Source organism: Botryllus schlosseri, chromosome 4 (assembly GCF_051294905.1).
Source record: "Botryllus schlosseri isolate E-star chromosome 4, Bs_hap1, whole genome shotgun sequence".
Lineage (NCBI taxonomy): Eukaryota > Metazoa > Chordata > Ascidiacea > Stolidobranchia > Styelidae > Botryllus > Botryllus schlosseri.
In genome coordinates this window covers 1,646,704-1,666,425 of record NC_137239.1, presented here as the reverse complement: position 1 = coordinate 1,666,425, position 19,722 = coordinate 1,646,704, and the positions used below count along the sequence as shown (strand labels likewise).

Below are 19,722 nucleotides of genomic sequence, written 5' to 3'. Positions count from 1 at the left end.
AATTTAGAGAAAAGGAACGTGAACCCGTCCGATAGAGAGGGGAGAGGTGTATCTCAGAGGCCTCTGGTTGAACCCGACGTTTCTACCGAGATGCCATCGCTTCGTCTGATTACGAATTGTTGCTTACCAATAAGTGATGTAACTTTGTACATCTAAAATTGTAGTAAGTTTGGTCAGATGAGCATCAGTGCCTTCTGCGAGTGACGTAATGATATTTCTTTTTTAGAACGGACGTTATTTGTGCGCGGCACATATTATCTGTACGTGCAGACTATGTCAGCAGTGTGTGCACTGTGCACGCAGCTTAGAGGTAACTTTGGTGGCAACCCACACGTATCCCGCCGCCCTATTTCTTGTCGCTTTCTTTTCTATACTGTATTCTTTACTTTCATTCAGTGTGCATGCCTCCTCTTTTCTACGCCTAGGCCAAGGTGGGTGTCCGATTCCATTGACAAATCCAAGTCGCTTCGACATCTTCCTGTCTATTCATTGTATCGCATTTCTTGTGGTGTATTGAACTGATAAAATTGCTAATAAACCAATGATGATGATGATGATGATGTGTGGGGAATAACGAAGAAGTGCAGAATATTTTTCCGAAATAGACGTCGTCATTTTCGAATAGGCCTATATAAATATGGAGGGCAAAAAATTTGTGTCGAGGTTCATGGGAACCACTGGGATAGATGAAACACTAATAATGAGGCGACTTTGCTCTTCTTTGATGCTACAATGAAATTGCTGTCTTGGCCATCCGAGTCTTGATTTGTATGACTTGGTCGCAGGGTGTAATGACTCGAGTAGCAATTTGTTACTCGGCTTGACTCAAGTAATTTACTTGAAATTCCGAAATGAATGGACTCGGCTTGAGTCAATTTATTTATTGTACTGACTCGTACTCGAGTCATTGCATATGACACCATCAAAACATATGACTCGAGATTTGATCGGTCAAGACAGTCATAGTGTTTTGAGAAAAAGACTCGGGTCGAGTCACCAAACAAATCGCTACTCGATTCTTGCTATAAACTGTCACAATGAACTGTACAATACTGAATTCCGTTTTCATAAGAGTTTTATAATGTGCGATATAATTTTCGGTAGATATGAACACCATATATCATTTCACATTCGATATTTCTCCTGATTTACAAGTTTATTCTATCACTGTATATTGACATTTTTTATGGTTCCTTCCTCCACAACAACATCAGCTCCTGAGTCATTCCGCGGTCTCCTTCTAACCGGGGCCTCTGACGACACGTCCATGGCGTCAGTTTGCTCTGTTGTTGGAAATTGCGGTCTGTAATGCTTAGCAGCAAATTCGAGTCTTCGTTGGAATGTAGTCTTGCGGAAAATAATCGCGTTCCCAGTTCTGCAACATTATGACTATTACGATTACGTTTGGACATTAAAGTCAAGTCAACACATATAAGCGAAAACATATCCGTTTTAATAAGGTAGAAATGAGAGGCTTTTGGACCATCTCGGCTATCGTTTTAGAAAACGTAACCTATTTATCGTGAATCAGATTCAACAAACTCGCATTCACATTCAACACCGGTGTAACCTGCTCTTGAAGACCCACAGTGTGGTCAATGTAACCTAAGGATGTACGGTAGCCATTATTTTCTCGAGCCCATATTTCCTCCACGAGCGAAGGTCGGTCAACTAAGGCCCACAATATTTTTGCAACACAGGTAATTTTTCACACTGGTTCTGTAAAGTAATGCGTTAAATGTGCAGTTCAATGTGTTGATATTGTTGCCGTTGCTTTTGCTGTTGCTGTTGTTCGTTGTTTCTTAAATGAAAATATTTAGCGCTTATCGCCCTACGAATATTTATCAAAATGAATTCGGACGTACCAACATTTTACATGTTTTAAGGCAGGGATGGGCAAACTTTTGAGCTCGTGGGCCGCATTCAACATCCGAATCCATTCGTGGGCCGCACTATATAAAATTGGGATTATAAACCAAAACGCAATATTGATTTTTGATTATACAGTGGGGACATGGAGATAATATATATGCTTATTTAAAACAAGCCAAACATGGCTTCATGATATCGTACACGCGTCAGAAACATACATATAGTGGCGAGATTTCATAGCCTGGCTGACCTCAATAACCAATCTGTCAAAACTATAGAGATGAAAGTCGGTTGGCTCGATTCTTAGAACAGGATTGAAATTTAAATCTGTGAGCAGCGATCTGTTCATAGATTTACTAAGTCCACTTTTGGTTCAGTTCCAGGACACACAATGCCGACAGCATCATAACCATGTTAGCTTCAAACACGCGTCTACTTAGGGTTGCATTTAAAATAAACGGTGTTTTAAAACACTTTGTTTAAAACATGTTTTAAACAATGTTTTAAACAAATGCCTTTTTAAAAAAATTGTGTTTTTTCAAATTGTAAAATGATGCCATAATTGTGTAAATACTTTACAAAAAACATGTTCTATGAGCCTACGGACAATTACCATGGAATGGTTGGGACCCTCGAAATAGCCGGTTCAACAGCAATGGTACATATATTTCGTCAAAGGACCTGTTTTTACCCTATATTTTAAATTGTCAATGTAAATCAACTATGACGTCACAATTGAATAGTGATGACGTCGTGGCTTAAGAAAAATCATAGAAAACAATAAGACGCATGTTTTAAAGTAGGGCCTTGTTTTAAACATGTTTGTTTCAAATTGATTTTTGTTTTAAATGCAACCCTACTACTACCATGTGTAGATAAAATACAAATACCCCAATTCTACGCATACAGACAACGAATCTACCTAAGACACGCCCGAATAGTTTTTTATAAGCAGATCTCTGAAATAATTAAAAATGGAGTCGCCGATCTGAAATCCCACTCGTGATCCAAATTATGTCAATCTCGTTGCAGCTATCCCGCTGTGATACTAAGTATTTACCTTAGATCAGTGGTTCTCAAACACGCCCCCCCCCCCCCCTTATGATGGTGAAGGATTTCGCGCCCGCTTATCGTCATATCACAAAACGCAACCAGGATGCTACCAAACGTAACGGGTAGTTTGATGGCATGGATGGTTACGACTGTGGATTGAAGGATTTTTAAATATGAAATTCAGACTAAATACAGAGCAACAACTATGGATTGGAAGTAAATCGCGCGGAACGCGCGAAAAAAAGTTCAATTGAACTCAGCTTCGCGCCCCTTCAGATGCTGTCACGCCCCCAATGGGGATGCGCCCACCAGTTTGAGAACCACTGTCTTAGATTTATCATGGTAAAATATATTGGGAAATAGTTAATCAAGTCCCTACAGTAATTCGATTTTTAGTACGCATTTTATAAATATTTTTAAAAAGTTTCTTTAGACTCTCGCGGGCCGCACAGAACGGTGTTGCGGGCCGCATGCGGCCCGCGGGCCGTAGTTTGCCCACCCCTGTTTTAAGGTGTGCTGAGAAGCACATCATATAAACCAAATTATTTTACTTAATTTCATGAGTGGCAATAAAAGTGTCATTGACAACAGAATGAAGTCGGCTGTAAAATATATAATGACAACTTCCACATTTCCGACAAAACCATGGAACAGGGTTGATACCATCAGGGCTTTGGAACCAGAGCCGGGCTCATCGTTGCTACGAATGGCGGATGAGCAAATACTCGTTATTTCGTGAAAGTTTTTTTTTAATCGGGCCGCGAAGTTGGACAGTGTTATTGTGTATGCAACTATGCATGCGAATTGGAATTCATTACTGCACATGATCGTCATTCACTCCACTAAGGATTTTCGAACGTAAATAGGGGATAGCAGAAGAGCAGCCCAGATCGCCGTTACACTCAGCAAACAATTGTCGCGGTTCCAGCTACTCAATGCGATGTCAGGACCTCGTGGTATTTTATGTTGAAGACAAAATACTGATTTGATACGCGATTTCCAATTTGTAATCAACTGTTTCATGAATTCGTTCTTGATGTCTGCTTGATACTTTACTATTCCCGGATTATCGCGCACTCTGACTTGTAAATGTGCATAGTTAATTCGCTACGGGCATGGCGCAGTGTATAATTCGATTATTTGATTCGTTTCAACGGGGAAATATTATATTCCGATAAACTTGATCGACACCGGATGGACTGGTAACGAGTGCACCAATAAAGAATTCCAATGACTGTTTGGTACAAATCCAATTTCTATTGATCAGGTCGTTATATGCGTCCATACTGCAGTTACATTTGAATAATAATCGCACATTTAAAGATTGAATTCAGCTGCATTGCTTAATGTTGACTAGTACGGTACCAGTGTTAAAACGCCGCATCATAATTTTAATGCTGTGCCATGCAGTGGCATGCAATGCCATGGAGTAAAGTGCGATCTAGCGCATCTATGATGTTATCGACAATATACAAGTATTCATTATGACGTCACAAGCCGGCACGGCGGCAGCTATGTCTTCGTTGCTGCATCCGATGTTACTGACGGCTGACAGACTCTAGATTACTGTAGATAACTAACCTACGTGTAGATTGGAAATCTATATAGACCAGGGGTGGCCAACCTTGTCGGCTAAAGAGCCACATAAAATTGACGAACGAGTGCGCTGCCCACTAGCCGCGCCAGGCGCGTAAAATTTCCAAGGTTAATATTATTATTACTTGGGTATATTGCGGATCGACTGTAAACCGCCCGCTGGGCTGAGTTTGCAAGGACAAGACTATTCAGCATCTCGACATATCGATATCGAAGATTTCCGCTGATATACGATAATCGTTTTGTGCCTACATTTCATCGTCGACGATCTTTCTGGGAGCGCAAACGCGAAAAGACTTTCTCTCGTAATTGCGAATATAGTTAGACGCAATCGACTAAATCTGGCATTTTTTCGTTTTCAGGTGGGGGTAGGCTACAAAGCAAGAAATCGTGTGACAATTAAACACGCGGAGCGTGAAGAAAAATTGTACTACTTTTTTAGTTTATTGTAATGTACGACCATAGCCTTATAAAGGTTTATAAAGGCTATGGTACGACGATTTACTAAAAATGTGACTGCACTGGACCCTGGATCTGCCAATAATGCGTCGGAACTGAAATTTCAGTCATCAACTTTCCAAGTGTCGCGGTCAGACTAATCATATTTTTGGTTGGCCTTGCAAGTTCACAATCTAAGTAATTCAATTTCGATAATATAACAAAATTTCGATAATATAATGGGAAATTAGCTCGCGGGCTACTCAAACCTTGTCGCAGGCCACATATGGCCCGCAGGCCGCGGGTTGCCCAGCACTTATATAGACAGACACCTTCGATAGTTTTCAGAGGCGGAGTCGGAGCTGCAGCCGAAGCAGTGGTAATAATGCGACTCCGGAGCTGGAGCCGGAGCTAATGTATGATAGAAGAAAGCTCCGGAGTCGGAGCTGGAGCAATGCAAATTCACGGCTGCTCCAAAGCCCTGGATACCATGAAACAGTGCCTGGGGTAGGTCGAGATTCCAATGTTGTTGATTTGGAGTCAGGTCCAAAGGCGACACATTCGTATACATCAGTGGTTCCCAACGTGGGCGATATCGCCCCCCAGGGGGCGATTTGGCGATCTAGGGGGGCGAAAATGACGAATGGGGCGATAGGGGTAGGGGGGCGAAAATGGACAAGGGGGGCGGGAGGCGACGGCGCGTCAAAACGGCTGACCTTTTTTTTTTTTTTTTTTAGTCATCCACCTAGCAATTCGGAGAGAAAAAACGTTATTTTAAGCTAGAGAAAGATGACCTTTTTTTTTTTTTTTTTTTAGTCAACCCCGATGATCGGTGTTGACCTTGAAAAGGGGGCGATGGGTCGAAAAAGGTTGGGAACCACTGGTATACATCATTTACCTGGAGTAAAAACTCGAAATCGGTAAGACAGTTGATTAGACCAATTAATTTTGTGGTGTGGAATATTGATGTGTGGAATATTGATTATTCCCGACTGTCACTAAATTATTTTTAAAATTGGCGATATTTGAGCGCCATCGTTTCATCTTATTGTTAAAACATAATTGTAGATATATAGGATATACATGAGTCGTTTATATTCCACCTGGCACATTACGACGCTGCATCTATTAACAGTTATGTGGGTTATGTCGGCGTAAAGTTGCTTAGATATTATGATTGACTTGAACCTCCTAAAATGTATATTTATAACAATCACGCGAAACTCGTACCTCTTATTCTTATTAGTCGTGTCGTCAGATACACTGCTCCCGATCCCCAGCTTCTCATAAAAACTCGTTAGCTGTTTTCTTAATGTGATCTGAGCTTCTGGATTCCGCATTACGTACAGAATCAGAAGAAAGAAGCCTTTAACATAGACAAGAACATTATTGGGCCGCTGCAATTTATCTCTGGTACCATGTCCTATACGACACAATTATTATATAGGCTTTAACGAAATATATTGTTCACGTCATTTAAGATTTGAGCAATAGGGAGTGTGAATACAGATAAGAGGAATAAATCGTACGATGTTTGGTGCATGTAATCTCGTGGCTATTCGAGATATACGTGTGTAATACCACGTAGAGACATCGATGCATGCGTTGGTGATCATTAGCTGACTCGGAAGTCGACATACATTCATGATTATTAGCTGATTCGGAAGTCGATAGACATTCATAAGTACTTCGCTAATTGCGAGAAATATATATTGCATTTTGAACCGTACGTGACATTCAATAAAGTTACAAGTCGGGGAGACGGAAACAAAATATATTCGTCAGTGTGATCCATCGAATACGTGTGCAATAGACAGGCTTCGTGGTACTTCAGCCAACAAGGCCGTACGGCGTGGTTACGCCGGTCCGTCGAACGAAAGAAGAAACACGCAGCGAATTGTAAACGCAACCTTTCTGGAGTCAATAATACATCTTGGAGTCAGATATACAATCATACAACTACAAATATTCGCTCTGCGTTGTATATCTGACTCCAAGATGTATTATTGACTCCAGAAAGGTTGCGTTTACAATTCGCTTTTTTTTTTTTCGTTCGACGGACCGGCGTAACCACGCCGTACGGCCTTGTTGGCTGAAGTACCACGAAGCCTGTCTATTGCACACGTATTCGATTGATCACACTGACGAATATATTTTGTTTCCGTCTCCCCGACTTGTAACTTTATTGAATCACGTACGGCAATACAATGGACTTCCGAATCAGCGAAATATCATGAATGAAATGAATGAATGACTACGTGGTATTACATGCGTATATAAATAATAGCCACGAGAGAATATATGCACAAAACATCGTACGATTTATTCCTCTTATCTGTATTCACACGACATATAGGCGACTTACACATCTTATCGTGTTTTTACTTCAGGGAATTAGGTAAGTTCACAACACTCCCTATTGCTCAAATCTTAAAATGGCGTGAACAATATATTTCGTTAAATAGGCTACCATAGGCTTTCAAAGTAATCGCAAGATTAAAATACAATATAGACTATACGCGAACCTACAAAATCTAGGGCGTTCTGCAAGTCAACATATCACAAGTTCTAATATAGGAATATATGCCTGGTGTAAAACGACGTTATCCTGTCGAAACAACATGAATATACAAAATAGCAACATTACTCTATTGAAGTATTATTTGGAAATTAAATGTGTGGATGCCAAAATCGGATAAAAAAAACAACCATTGGCCGGTTGCCGCAGTATATTTTCGTTGTTTCAACATAAGCTATATATTCATTCACTAACGTTTCAATGCAAAAGTGGAATTGTAGACGCCCCGTCATAATATATCTGACATCGAATAATATGGATCACTGGTGATGGTGATGGTAGGTCTGAGTCCAATTTAGTATTTCCGATATAACATACCTATATATCCAGCTCTGGGGCGGCATTACAAAACAACTACCGCACTGCGGAATCAACATTTACCGTCACAATTCGAGAGAAGCGGACAATCGCGATTACAAAACCCTCAATAACAATGTCTCCGAGAGCATTTTTATCGCTGACATTGACTTACCGCAAAACGTAGGAATCGAGACAAAACGTGGACGTCACGAACGTCACTATCCGCGAAGTTCGGTATTACAAAACTGAAATTAGCGCAGATTTCTCGCGGTAACTTACCGCTTAGCTTCTAGCAGGCGGAGTTGAATCGGCGCTGGAACTAGCAGCTTTTTGAACTGCAAAATCTTAATATTCTACTTCAATAAAGTAAAGAAGTGAGGCAGTAATCGATCTAAAAGGGCATGTCCTGTAAGTTACTCAATTGGGTTATATTTCGTAGGCCTGAGGCTTACCTGTTGGTAAAATCAAGCGAAATAAGGCAATGGCGATATATAACGCTTATGAATTGTATTCTCATATACGGACCAGTAAGTGCGGGGACTGAGTAGGCTAACTAATCGTTTCAAGCCTGTATGAATATAACGGGGACTTGAGTTCTATGTCGGAAGCATGCTATTATAATCTTAAATTATAGATTACTAACCTCGGTAGGTTAGTAATCTATTGTCAGATAGATTTATTTATTATCCACTTTTTAACTTTGGCTAGCATATCCTGTGGTCGCCTTGTCAATAAGTAATTCGCTGCCGAATGGTAGAATTCAGTCCGATTCGGTAGGCCTATAAAGTCGCTGCGAATTACGATCAGGGCCATGTTTCCAGAATGTTGTACATGTATTGCTCCAACTCCTCATACGAAGTTAAAACTCAATGCACGCGTGATACTTGACGCAGTGGCCTAAAGCAGACTAACTATAATGTACCGTACGCCTGTCATTTTGATCTCTTCAGAGCAAATACCAGAAACAATTAGAGTATTTCCATTTCCCTGTATGTGAAAGATTATCGCAGATAAATTACAAATCGTTGCTGACCACACAGCATTATAAACCCTCATTTGATGTCATCTTTTACTGAGATTATCGACTTGGCGAAGTCACAAATTACCGCGTTGATTGCGAAACGTTGTGTTGAGTCAAGAATTACGAGAGTTTACGTGAGTTCAAAGGTCTCTTGCGTGAGCTGGCCGCAAAATGTTTTGAAATACCAATTTTTACATTATGCGGTAATCGCATTCGAGAGAGCTCGTTACCGCAGGCGGATATTGTGATTTACCGCATTGTTTTGTAATGCCCCTCTGTACTGTAACTTCAATTCCTAATGTAAGCCTACTCTATGCATAACAGTGCAATAAGAAAGCAAACCATTGTTGGGCGATTCATGTGAAATTGGCCCAAACCCAGATTGATCGATATTTGATGGTACCACACTACTTGTAAATTTTTCAAGCAGTATACTCACTATATGCACATGTAATCTTATTATAGGCTTACCATACATCCTCATTTAAGAGGATTTGTCCTCTTTTTTGACCTTTTTGAAAGTTTCCTCGGAGGACGCCCCAATTTCCACTTTTTGGAAATTGTGTCCTCTTTTTTGAGAATTTTGGTTAAATATAGGGTAGAATTCAACTGAGATACGGTAAATGAGCAATGAAGTTACGCTCCTGCAGCTATCTCTGGAGCTGAGCCGGAAAGTTGACCTTTGTTTCAGTCAACCAACGGTGCATCCAACAAAAGTATGAATTTGAGGAGCCGAGTCGGAAAAATGACCTTTTTATTTAACTAACCACACAGTTGGGGCAAATTTACCATTTTGAAAAAGTTTCTTCTTTTCAGATTTCCAAAATATGGTAACCATATCTTATTAAGTCGCATGAAAATAAGGATTTTTATACCATACCGAGGGCTATATATATAGGGCGTAGTAGAGAAACATATAAAAGAAACTGATACTACCATTCAGTTTAATAACGTAGTAGTAGACGAAACCTAAATACTTTCAGTTACCTTGCAACGAATTGAAAATTGTGAAGATAAACGCAAATACTTTTATCGTCGTATCATCCTTGCTAAGCGCTAAGAAAATTCCGAAGATCCAACTAAGTCCCAACAACGTCACAATGCTGAGGTTGATGCGTAACTTCCTCTTGTGGGTTTGTCTGGTGGAACGCCAGGATTCGCTCTGTTAAATAGTAATTGGCGATTGAGGAATTGGGTAGCTTACTTGTGCAAAGAGCACTATGCAAACAAACCCTGGGATACTTTCTACATCTCTAACAAGTTTTTAGCATGTCTCGGCTGTTTGAAATTCCGGACCAACCTTAAGCGTAGGAGTGTAGTATTGACTGAGGAGGATAAACAGCATTGGAATACAGTATGGGTCATCAATCTGATGAAGTATGGGTCATGGTAGGGTTACAATACCGCCTCTTTTAAGAGGAGTCGTTCTCTTTGTTGGCTGTTTTGAAAGCGTCCTCGGGGGACGCCAAAATGCCATCTTTTTGGAGAATTTAGGTTGAATCTAGTGCAAAATTCGATTGAGATATAGTTAGGCCCATTTAGCACTGTAGTAACGCTCCGGCAACTATTTCGAGAGCTAAGCCGGAAAGGTGACTTTTTTAGTCAACCAACTGACAGTGTTGGGATCAAGTCACTACCTTCGAGTCACGAGTCATTTCGAGTCATGGCAATTTTACATCATTGGAGCTTATCGCTATTATAGTCATTTGCGCCCAGTAGTCAACCGACCACGAAATGTGAATATTTTACCATTGCTTCAGGATTTTCCTCCGGTATCGCAAGTCTGAAAAATTTGAAAAAGTGTCCTTTTTTCAGATTTCCAAAATATGGTAACCCTAGGTCATGGGTTCCTATATTTTTTCGTCGCGGTTACGCGTGCATATTTCTAAAAGTCAATGACCCCCTGTTTTCAACCTTTTATCCAAAATCAACACACAGTAATCACATGATAGTATATTATTAGTTGGTACGTATTCGGTTAATGTGATGGGTTAGCTTTCTTGCTCCGAAAATGTCCTAATTTCTGGTTTCGTGGCAGAGAAGAAACTTATTGGTGTACAGGCATTTTATGTTAATTTGCATTTTTTTTATATAGTGGAGAAGACTTAGAGAGATGATAATTTTTCGTGGCCCCTATGAAAAAGGCTTCTCGCTGCCGGGTTGGGAATGCCAGCTCTAGATCAGAGGAATTGAGGAGAGGATGGCCGCAATTGTGGCCGCATTTCGCTGTCAGATTATTATGTTTAGCACAAGGCCATATATACAATTCACAGGAAAGAGCCGTTCTATTTACCCGTGCTCTGAAACCAGCGTAAAAGGAAATAATAAAGGGTAGTCTCTTTCGTGTTCCATATATATTGAGTTCATTGAGGGTAACCGAAAGCCTACTGATACCATGCGTCTAAAATCCAGGGTAGATTGGTGTGGTTAGTCACCAATGTTCAGTGTTCACGCATTTGCGAATGATCCTGGAGCAGTATCATATAACAAAGTGGTTCTTAACCTTCCCTCCAGCGCCCCCCCTCCCCCAAGGGGTGCCTGTGATTTTGAAGGAGGATGAAACGCTCAGGGGGCGATATGGGCGCTGAAGAAGAATGGCATCGCAGTAGATGATGTAGGCTAGTAGTAGGACATATCCCTGATGAATATTCAGAGCAAATTAACATTCCACCAAATATGTCAAACCCGGAATTTTTAGTCGCGCTACGCGTCGATGTTGGGTACGTTTTCATAAATTTAGTGGCTTACGCTAATTCATGCAAAATGAATTGCGCGTACTTTTAAGTCGTTTATTTCCCGCTAAAAAACTGCCCCCACGCTTTCTCGGGTTATTTTCAACAAAATGTTTCGAACTATAGGTATTATAACATGCAGCGCACAGCGTGTGGAAATCGAAGGAGGCGCTGTAGGGCCTATATCACTTTTGAGAGTAAGAGCATATTGTACATAAAATATGTTTTGCAGCTTTGTGCACGAAATGAACTAAATATACTTGTATTTGAGAGCTAATAAATTAAATCGTCATAATATTTCTTTATCGTATCATAAAGGATGATACTATCTAGTGTTGTGGTCCACAGCCTCACACGAACGTTATATAATATGAGTTCCTTTGTTTGGAATACATTCCTGTTTAAATTATCACGCCACGATGCACGAATACATATGAATATTCGGCCAATATCGGACTCCGAGAAGTGTGCCAATAGATCGTCAGCGTGAAAACCTTTGCCAAAGAGGATTGTCCTTATTTTGACTGTAAACTTCCATGTATAAGTCTAGTCGTGCATAATTGCTTATCGCTCGTGCCGAATTATCATGTCGTCGCAATCTGTAGCCCCACAGGACAAATAACATCCATCAGAGTAAAATTATTTGCTAGTGAAGAAATACCAATGTTGAATCGCGCGCTTACTTTAGCCTAATACCTTTATGTACTTCAATATCTTTTGATTATGTAGAGGACAAGAGTAGGTAACAAAATAACATCATGTAACGAAGTAATGGTACCAATATGTTTAATTAATTATTACATGGCCTTCATTTTCCAAGACAACAGCTAACTCAGAGCTACTGTAAATTTGATTACGTGGGCTGAGAGGAAAAAAAGTTTATAGCGACATATATATGCAACTACCACGTATTCATTTATGCATTGTAGAGAATTTGGCGCCTAGGGCGGCCAGTCCACACAAACTTTGCTGAAATGACGAGACGGAGTTCTTGGAGGCGACGCCTCTAGAAGTTATTTTTATCACGCTATGGTTGCGCAAGAGAATCGTTTGATGGTGGGCTGACGAAGTGCTGTCACGGCTCTCCGTTTGTTTGCGATAAGCTACTAGATATATAAATTAAAATATTGCTGCATCGTGAAGAGTGGTGTATTACCGGTACTCTCCATGCCAACGACAGCGCAACTGCAAACCAAAATTGAGGAACTACTGTTAGAGAGAGAGAGAGAGAGAGTTCTTTTATTCGTCAACCATGAAATATAGTAAAGGCAATGTCGAGTCCACAAACATTCACGTCCAATAGTATACATTTTTTTAAATTTTCCTAACTATAATTTACACGGTATAGACTGGGAGACCCGATATGACCGAAGTCTTCTAGGCCGGAGTCACCCAAGCATATTGGCAGTATTAAATATAATATGGATCAATTTCTTCTCTCAGTCGAGTAGCACCGCAAAGAGTAACGAAATAAACAAAAGTAAATAAAAGACAGCAACACTAGTGAAGGACGGTTACCATAGTCAACAGTGTGATCAGAAAATAACAATTTGACCCATGTACACAGTGGTAATATTATTGTAGCATATTAAATGAATCAAAACAACAAACAACATCACTGTGGTCATGAGATATGTTCTTCTTAGTACTTGGTTAATATAAATTTGCAATAGCGAGCTTTAAATGTATGATAAGGAAGAGTACGGTAGAAAGTTGGTACATTGTTCCAAAATTTCACACCTATATAAGATAGGGAATTTCTTGACAGTCTTGATGAATTCAATTTAACAAATAGGGACTGATTCTGTGAGAATCTTGTGTTATAATGGTGACTTGAAGTAGGGCATTGAAAAAAGTTGTCGAAATAGTCAGGTAATGTTCTTTCATTATATTGTTTCATGATTTTTACAATTTCAAATTCATACATACATCATGTTACGCATGGATACACGGGCAGCCTCTCACAGCAACTAAAAAATCTGATAATTGATGCCGTCAAGAGTCTTATTGACAACAAAGTGAAGGAATCTGAAAAACGCATGTGCAAAAAGCTTGAGAATTGAATCGCCAACACAAAAGATAATCTGACAGAAAAATTGGCATCCCTCGGGCAAGAAAATGATGAGATAAAAAGAGAACTATCAAATCACAAGATGCAACTGAAAAATCCTTCTACGGTAGTCAATACGAAGAACAAAAACTAAAATAACTAAAATGCAAAAAGTTTTGAAGGACCTGAAATCTGAATCTGAATCCTAATAAAAACAAAATGATGCAAAAAAGAGAGCTCGAATATCAATTTGTTTGGACTAGCAACGGAAAGATCTTTTTGTGAAAAAACGAGGAATCCAAAATAATTCACATCCACTCAACGGAAGTGCTGCAACGCCTTGAGTAGAAAATGCTGGTATACTTACACATCATGTTTTTACACGCTAAAGTAAAAAAAAAATGGCGACCTCAGAAACATCTGAGCACAATCCCAATGACGAGGAAGATGGAAGCCTATTGTTTACCAACATTACTCAATGCAAGAAACTTTTACCAAGTGAGCTGAAGCGAATTGGAAAAAAATCTGGCATGATGCACCTAAATATCCGATCTCTCCAGAAACACCATACTGAGCTTTGTAGGCCTACTCTATTATCCTTAATGCAACAACCACCCTGCATACTTGGCATCTCCCAAACACCCCTACCCAGCTACTCATTTAACCACTGTCCATCAAGTACAGATTCTGGTGGAGTATATTGCCGAAGGATATGATTACTTCTTGGTTGGTCAATACAAACTCAATTGCTCATCAGTTGAGGAGATATGGGAGGACCTCACGCTGGATCAAATGAGATCAAATTCTATTACCATAGGCATCATATACAGGCATCCACATGGAAGTCCCTCAGAATTCTTCCACTGTTTCGAAAAGACATTAGAGATGCTTATTAACTGGGGACGAAACTTCGTAATTATGGGAGGCATCAACATCAACCTCCTTGCAAATTCTAAAATTGTCGAACGCTACAAAATCTGCCTGCACTCCTCGAGCTCTATTCAACTTGTGTCTAATGCAACCCGTGTTACAAAAGACTGTGAAAGCCTCTTGGACCATATAATAACCAATGTAAGTGACATAGAGCTGTCTCCAGCCATACTCTGCCATTTTTTCCTATTTTATGCGAATTTGGTTTAAAACCTATTATATCTTGTCCATCTCATGCACTGCAAAGAGACTTGAGTAACCTGAACAACGACAGCCTCTTACAAGATGCATATGAAAAATTTGAGCAAGCGGCTACAACACTATGTATCAACAGTAACGAATTGAACAAGAAATTCAGTAACTCTATTGAGGACATCAAGAGAGTGTTCGATTCACACGCTCCTATCAAAAGACTTTCTCGACGACAGTAAAATATCAAATTGAAGTCATGGCGCACACCTGGCATTCTTCGAGCAATAAAAACTAGGAAGTTTATTAGAACAAAAAATGTACAAGGTAAGCTACGTCACAAAGAATATGCCAAAAAATTGTGTTCAATCAAGAAAAAGGCAAAAGAAGCATATTTCCCAAAATTATTTTCAAGCTGTCATGGAAATCAAAGAAATTCATGGAAAATCATAAAAGGCTTAATTAACAACAACAAAACTTCTGCACCCCCATATCTGAAATGTGATGTAAATGGTAGTACCATCAAAGAACCAAAGAAAGTAGCAAACGAGTTCAACGACTTCTTCGCATCAATTGGTCCAAAGTTAGCTTCTGCTGTTCCACCATCCGCAACGAATGCGCAAGATTACTGGAGAATAAATACGTCGTCAATGTTCCTGGAGCCATCAACAGCGGATGAAGTGAATCTTACTATACATACTCTTAAATCTGCTCAAGCAAAGGGACATGATCAAGTACCAAATAACCTCCTTAAGATAATTGCAGCCCACTGAGTCTTCCATTATCATATTACTTCAACAAATCGCTTGAACTAGGATGCTTTCCGAACTCCCTCAAAATAGGTAAAATAACCCCTGTCCACAAAGGAGGTTCAAGGTTCACGACAAATAACTATAATACTATTTCAGTTCTACCTAGTCTTGCAAATGTATTTGAGAAACTTTTACAAAGTAGGCTTACTAGTTTTTTTGTCAAAATACAAAATAATCAGCAATCACCAATATGGTTTTCGGGATAAACATTCTACTATTCATGCTATTCTTGAAATAATGACAGGGTATAATCAACCAGCAGTTATGGTGTGGCTATCTCGCTTGACCTCAAGAAGGCATTTGATACTGTCGACCATTCATTACTAACTGATAAGCTAGAATATTATGGTGTACGTGGTACTGCCCTCGAAATATTTCGTAATTAGGCCTATCTTACTGACCGACAACAATATACAGTCATCAGTCAAGAGAAATCTGACTATCGTGCTGTCTCGAGCCTCCGGTATACCACAGGGGTCAGTTTTAGGGCAAACATTGTTTATATTGTATAATAATGATATAACTGCCTGTTCACAATTCGCCACTACCCCTTTTGCAGATGACACGCACTTACTGCTATCCTCATCCAATAGTCAAAATCTGTTGATATCAACTGACAACCAACTTAAGCTTATCAGCAACTGGCTCACATGTAACGAATTGTCCATTAATGCTAGTAGGGGCCAAGTATTACCAATAGGCAAAGAAAAAAAGGAGAAGAGAACTCTCCAATACTGAACCCAAATTAATTATGACTGGTCAAGCGATGTGCTTTTGCAATTCAATGAAATATCTAGGAATTTTTATTGACCATGACCTCAGTTGGAATACCCATACAAGTCATGTTTCGTCCAAGATCTCTCGCAATACTGGTGACATGTGGCGACTAAATAGAATTGCTCCTAGGCCTGTGCTCATAAGTCTTTATTTCTCCATCGTTCACTGCCATTTGCAATATGGTATTATTATGTGGGGATCTGCAACTCAACCTATTTTAAAAGCACTGCAAGTCATTGCTGGACTGACCATCTAGCAACGCTTATCTCCATATTATAAGAAACTTCGCATTCTTAAAGTTTAAGACATATATATTTTTGAATTAGCAAACTTCATGTATAAATTTAGGAAACAAGAAGATCCGAATTCACTTGTAAACTACTTTGAATACTGCATGCATATACACAACTACGGTACTCGATCTAAGAGCACTCCCAACCTATTTATGTCTAATTCCGACAATGCTTTTCCTCCCTCGAAGCTTGCTGGAATCGATTTGTGGATTAAATTGCCCCCACGACTGAAAAGTATGAGTTTTCCGTCATTCAAGGCGGAGTTCCGTGACTTACTTCTCAGTAAGTAGTAATCGCCATCGGATTTATTCCCCATGTACTATTGCATCAAGGCATCCACTGTGTACTTCGTTGTTGTTTTTCAATTTTATTTTTTTTACAATTCACCATAACTAGTAAGCATGAGTGTATGTATCTATTCTATATATTTGTTTCTAATCTCCTAGGTCCCGGCTTGACATGAAGATCGTAAGGATCATATCGCCGGCACCCGTCTATATCGTTATAGACCCAGTTACACGCTATTATTGCTGTCTATCAGAGTTGGATCAATTACATTGTTTCAGTTCAATTACAATTACAATTACAATTACTTCCATGCATGTTTCAATTACATTACAATTACAATTACTCCATGCTAAAAATATCAAATTACAATTACAATTACAATTACTCCTTGCATGCGTCAATTACATTACAATTACAATTACAATTGCTGCTGTTAAACATGTAATTGAATAATCATAAATTCAACCGTGCTCCTTGACAACCGTAGCGTCGTATTTAACAACAATTCAAGTCTAGTTCAGATTGTGTAGTAATAAATGCGTTTATGTGCGTACATAGTATGCTATGTAGGATGTCATTGTGACGTAATATAAGCGTGTTTTGTATGCTCGGTAATTATGGCTCACGTAATTGGAAATGTAAAATGTTATTTACCTAATTTCCTATGGCTTAGGATTAAGGATAGGGTGCAGTATGTCGTTTAAAAAAGTATTATTATATATGCACGTGTTGGATTTGCGTATATAGTATATAATTAAAGAAATAATATTATTTTTATCGAGGGACGTAGGAATTAGGATGAGGAGTAAAAACAAAACCGTGCTTTGTCAAATAAGACGTTATATAATATCCAGTGGTCTGGTTAGTTAGCCAGACGAAGTAACGATGCAGCATCGTGATCTGAAATCGTATTGTAGATTGCCAACCCACGGATAGATGCGCAAGATGTGAGTCACGGATGAATGCACCGACAAACGTACTGCAGAGCCGGCTTAAAGCAGCAAACTTTGTAGTCCTAGAGCTGGCGATCCAAGCGTCAAAATTTTATGCACCTGGTCTTTATCGTAAGCTATTGGTGAACTAATTCCGAAAATACAAATTAAAATCTCGTCAGGGCAATGTAACTGCTCCAAAATAGCCGTTTAAGGCCGACTGTTCTGAAAAGAGAGAGCGCCGCAGCAGCATGACCACAACAATGACCAATTACGCCCAGCGATTGTTCAGAAAAATGCCGATTCCCAGACTTTCACGACTATTTTGGGATGGTACCATTGCCTGGAAATATACTTTTATTGCGGAATCAGTGCGACAGTAGCTTTCGATTAGGACCATACATATCAATTTTCGACGCTTGGATCGCCAGCTATGGGACTATCAATTCTGCTGCTTTTAGCCGGCTCAGCAGTTCGCTTCTCGGCGTAGTCAATGTCTTCCGCGAATGGATCCACCAAATTCCTTGTCGACATTTAAAGAGAATGCATTATAAGTCAATTATTTTATGCTGTGCTTGTCAGGTCTCAATAGCAATTTAATGTAATTGAAATTGTAATTGAGCAAAATTTTTGTCAAATTACAATTACAATTACAATTACACAAAATAAAAATGCTTCAATTACAATTACATTACAATTACATTGAAAGATGTAATTAATTACATTCAGCTCAATTACAAATTACAATTGATCCAACTCTGCTGTGTATGTGTTGCTATTATTACTGTTTTTTTTTTTGTTTTGTTATGAGTATTTTTTTTGCATACTCATTCTGTTTATTCCGGTTGACAAAGAAATAGATCTCTCCCTCTTACGCATTGTCTTTATTACAGTCCTTACAATATGGGGGTGGGGGTGGTGGGCGCTGGAGCACGATAATTTTCGAAAGAGGGCGCTGGAGGAAACAAGGCTAAGAAGCACTGAAACATAAATAATAAATACCGGCATACAGACCTACTACTTACCCAACCACTTTCGCGATTCCTGCATAGAACACACGATAATATGACATACGCGATAAGATTACAGCCAATCATTATGGCAGTCGGTATGACAGCGAGATCATGGATGTAATCCTCATTAATATAGCATCTGCACATGATAAAATGCCAACACATCATTTTATTACTCAGACATTGAAATTTGTGATAATTACATATATGGATGATCTTCGTTTGATTGTTTGTAGAGGCTCGTATCCACAATAAGAACAGATCCCACAAAGACTAACGGCATAGCCCAACCCCACGCTAACGACGGGAGAACCACCATGCGGTCACGTAAATATAATCTTGTCCAGATAGGCTGAATATGAATAGCATATATCGATAAGCAGATTTCACAGGTAGGCATCATATCTAGATAACATACTGATTATATATATAAAAGTAGTAGTTTCTATCAATACTGATGCGTTTAATATATGAAATATATAATATTTCGATAAAACTTTGTATATGAACAGTATCATCACCAACATGTATCATCGATATATAAAGTTCCTTTATATTCAGTCTTAGTTGCTTACGAATGCGCCTGACGGGTGTTAGACAAAAATAGTCGGGTTCATTTCAATATGAATTTATATTCTATTGGATATTGAAGTTCTGTACCTAAAACATTATCTTCGGATGCGTTTGGTATACGTTATAAACATTTCGGGGGCCTGTGTAGTGAAGCGGAAGCTATACCTAAATTTAACAATACAATTAGGGACTGAAATTGGAATCAGCCTCAAGAAGCACATATCGTTGGAGTGAGAGTCAGGTTACGCTGCAATACTCCTAAATATGGCTCGGCA

General features: G+C 39.3%; 1 protein-coding gene across 1 annotated transcript; it reads right to left on the bottom strand.

Moving 5' to 3' along the window:
- Nucleotides 1–1,064: 1,064 nt before the first annotated feature.
- LOC145438394 (adhesion G-protein coupled receptor G7-like) lies at nucleotides 1,065–19,242 on the bottom strand. Its single transcript, XM_080315797.1, has 5 exons — nucleotides 19,078–19,242; nucleotides 18,887–19,013; nucleotides 9,846–10,020; nucleotides 6,190–6,325; nucleotides 1,065–1,375 (listed from the first exon to the last, which is right to left on the bottom strand). Exons 1-5 carry the CDS (start codon nucleotides 19,191–19,193, stop codon nucleotides 1,165–1,167), a joined length of 765 nt encoding a protein of 254 aa, XP_080171923.1. The 5' UTR covers nucleotides 19,194–19,242; the 3' UTR covers nucleotides 1,065–1,164.
- Between the last annotated feature and the right edge of the window lie 480 nt (nucleotides 19,243–19,722).